This window comes from Condylura cristata, unplaced genomic scaffold (genome assembly GCF_000260355.1).
Source record: "Condylura cristata isolate star-nosed mole 26May11 unplaced genomic scaffold, ConCri1.0 scaffold00020, whole genome shotgun sequence".
NCBI classification, from domain to species: domain Eukaryota; kingdom Metazoa; phylum Chordata; class Mammalia; order Eulipotyphla; family Talpidae; genus Condylura; species Condylura cristata.
In genome coordinates this window covers 39,372,637-39,373,280 of record NW_004567121.1, presented here as the reverse complement: position 1 = coordinate 39,373,280, position 644 = coordinate 39,372,637, and the positions used below count along the sequence as shown (strand labels likewise).

The 644-nt window shown below is 71.4% G+C and overlaps 1 protein-coding gene across 1 annotated transcript in view; it reads right to left on the bottom strand.

Annotated features, from left to right (window-relative positions):
* PXDN (peroxidasin) overlaps positions 1 to 644 on the bottom strand; it is a 21,728-nt gene that overhangs the window by 16,704 nt on the left and 4,380 nt on the right. Inside the window, exon 6 of the mRNA XM_012727380.1 lies at positions 10 to 606. Within this exon, the coding sequence (XP_012582834.1) occupies positions 10 to 606 (597 nt within the window). The remainder of the gene's footprint in view (positions 1 to 9; positions 607 to 644) is intronic.

Here is a 644-nt window from a genome sequence, read left to right as displayed (position 1 = left end):
CAGCCACGCGTCTGCACAGCCAGGGCCACGGACACAGCGAGGGTGAGCCGGGAGGGCGGGGTCCCCGGGCGGGCCAGGCCCCCCCAGACACGGGCAGGGGCGCCCCAGGCACAGATCGGCCCGCAGCCTCTGGCCAGGGGGACATGCTCCTCGGTGCCCTCGGCAGATCAGCCTGCGCTGCAGACAGCAAGGCCACGGTCCTGGGCAGCTGCTGGGCAGACGCGTCCTCTGGACGCTTCGAGCCCAGCATGCCCGCTGGGCCTGCCCCTCTGCGCGTCTGTCCTGGGAGAGTGGCTGAGCGCGACCAGTGCCTGGCCAGGAAACACCATGACCCGCTGCTCAGGCTGCCTGGGTGGGGCGGGGCACGGCCGGGGGGGCGGGGGAGGGCAGGGGGAGACACTCGCCACCTACCTGGGGACCCAAAGTACCTGAGGGTCACTTCCTGCGTCTTGGCCTCCCCTGCTGCGTTTTTGGCCATGCACTGGTACACGCCCTGGTCCGTCTCCCGTGTGTTCTGGATCATCAGGGTGCCATCGCCCAGCAGGTTGAGGCGTGAATCCGAGCGCATGCTCAGCTCGTTGCTGCGGGACAGTGCAGGGCTGGCCGCTGCCCGCAGGCCCCACACGCCGGCCTCGGCCCCGCCC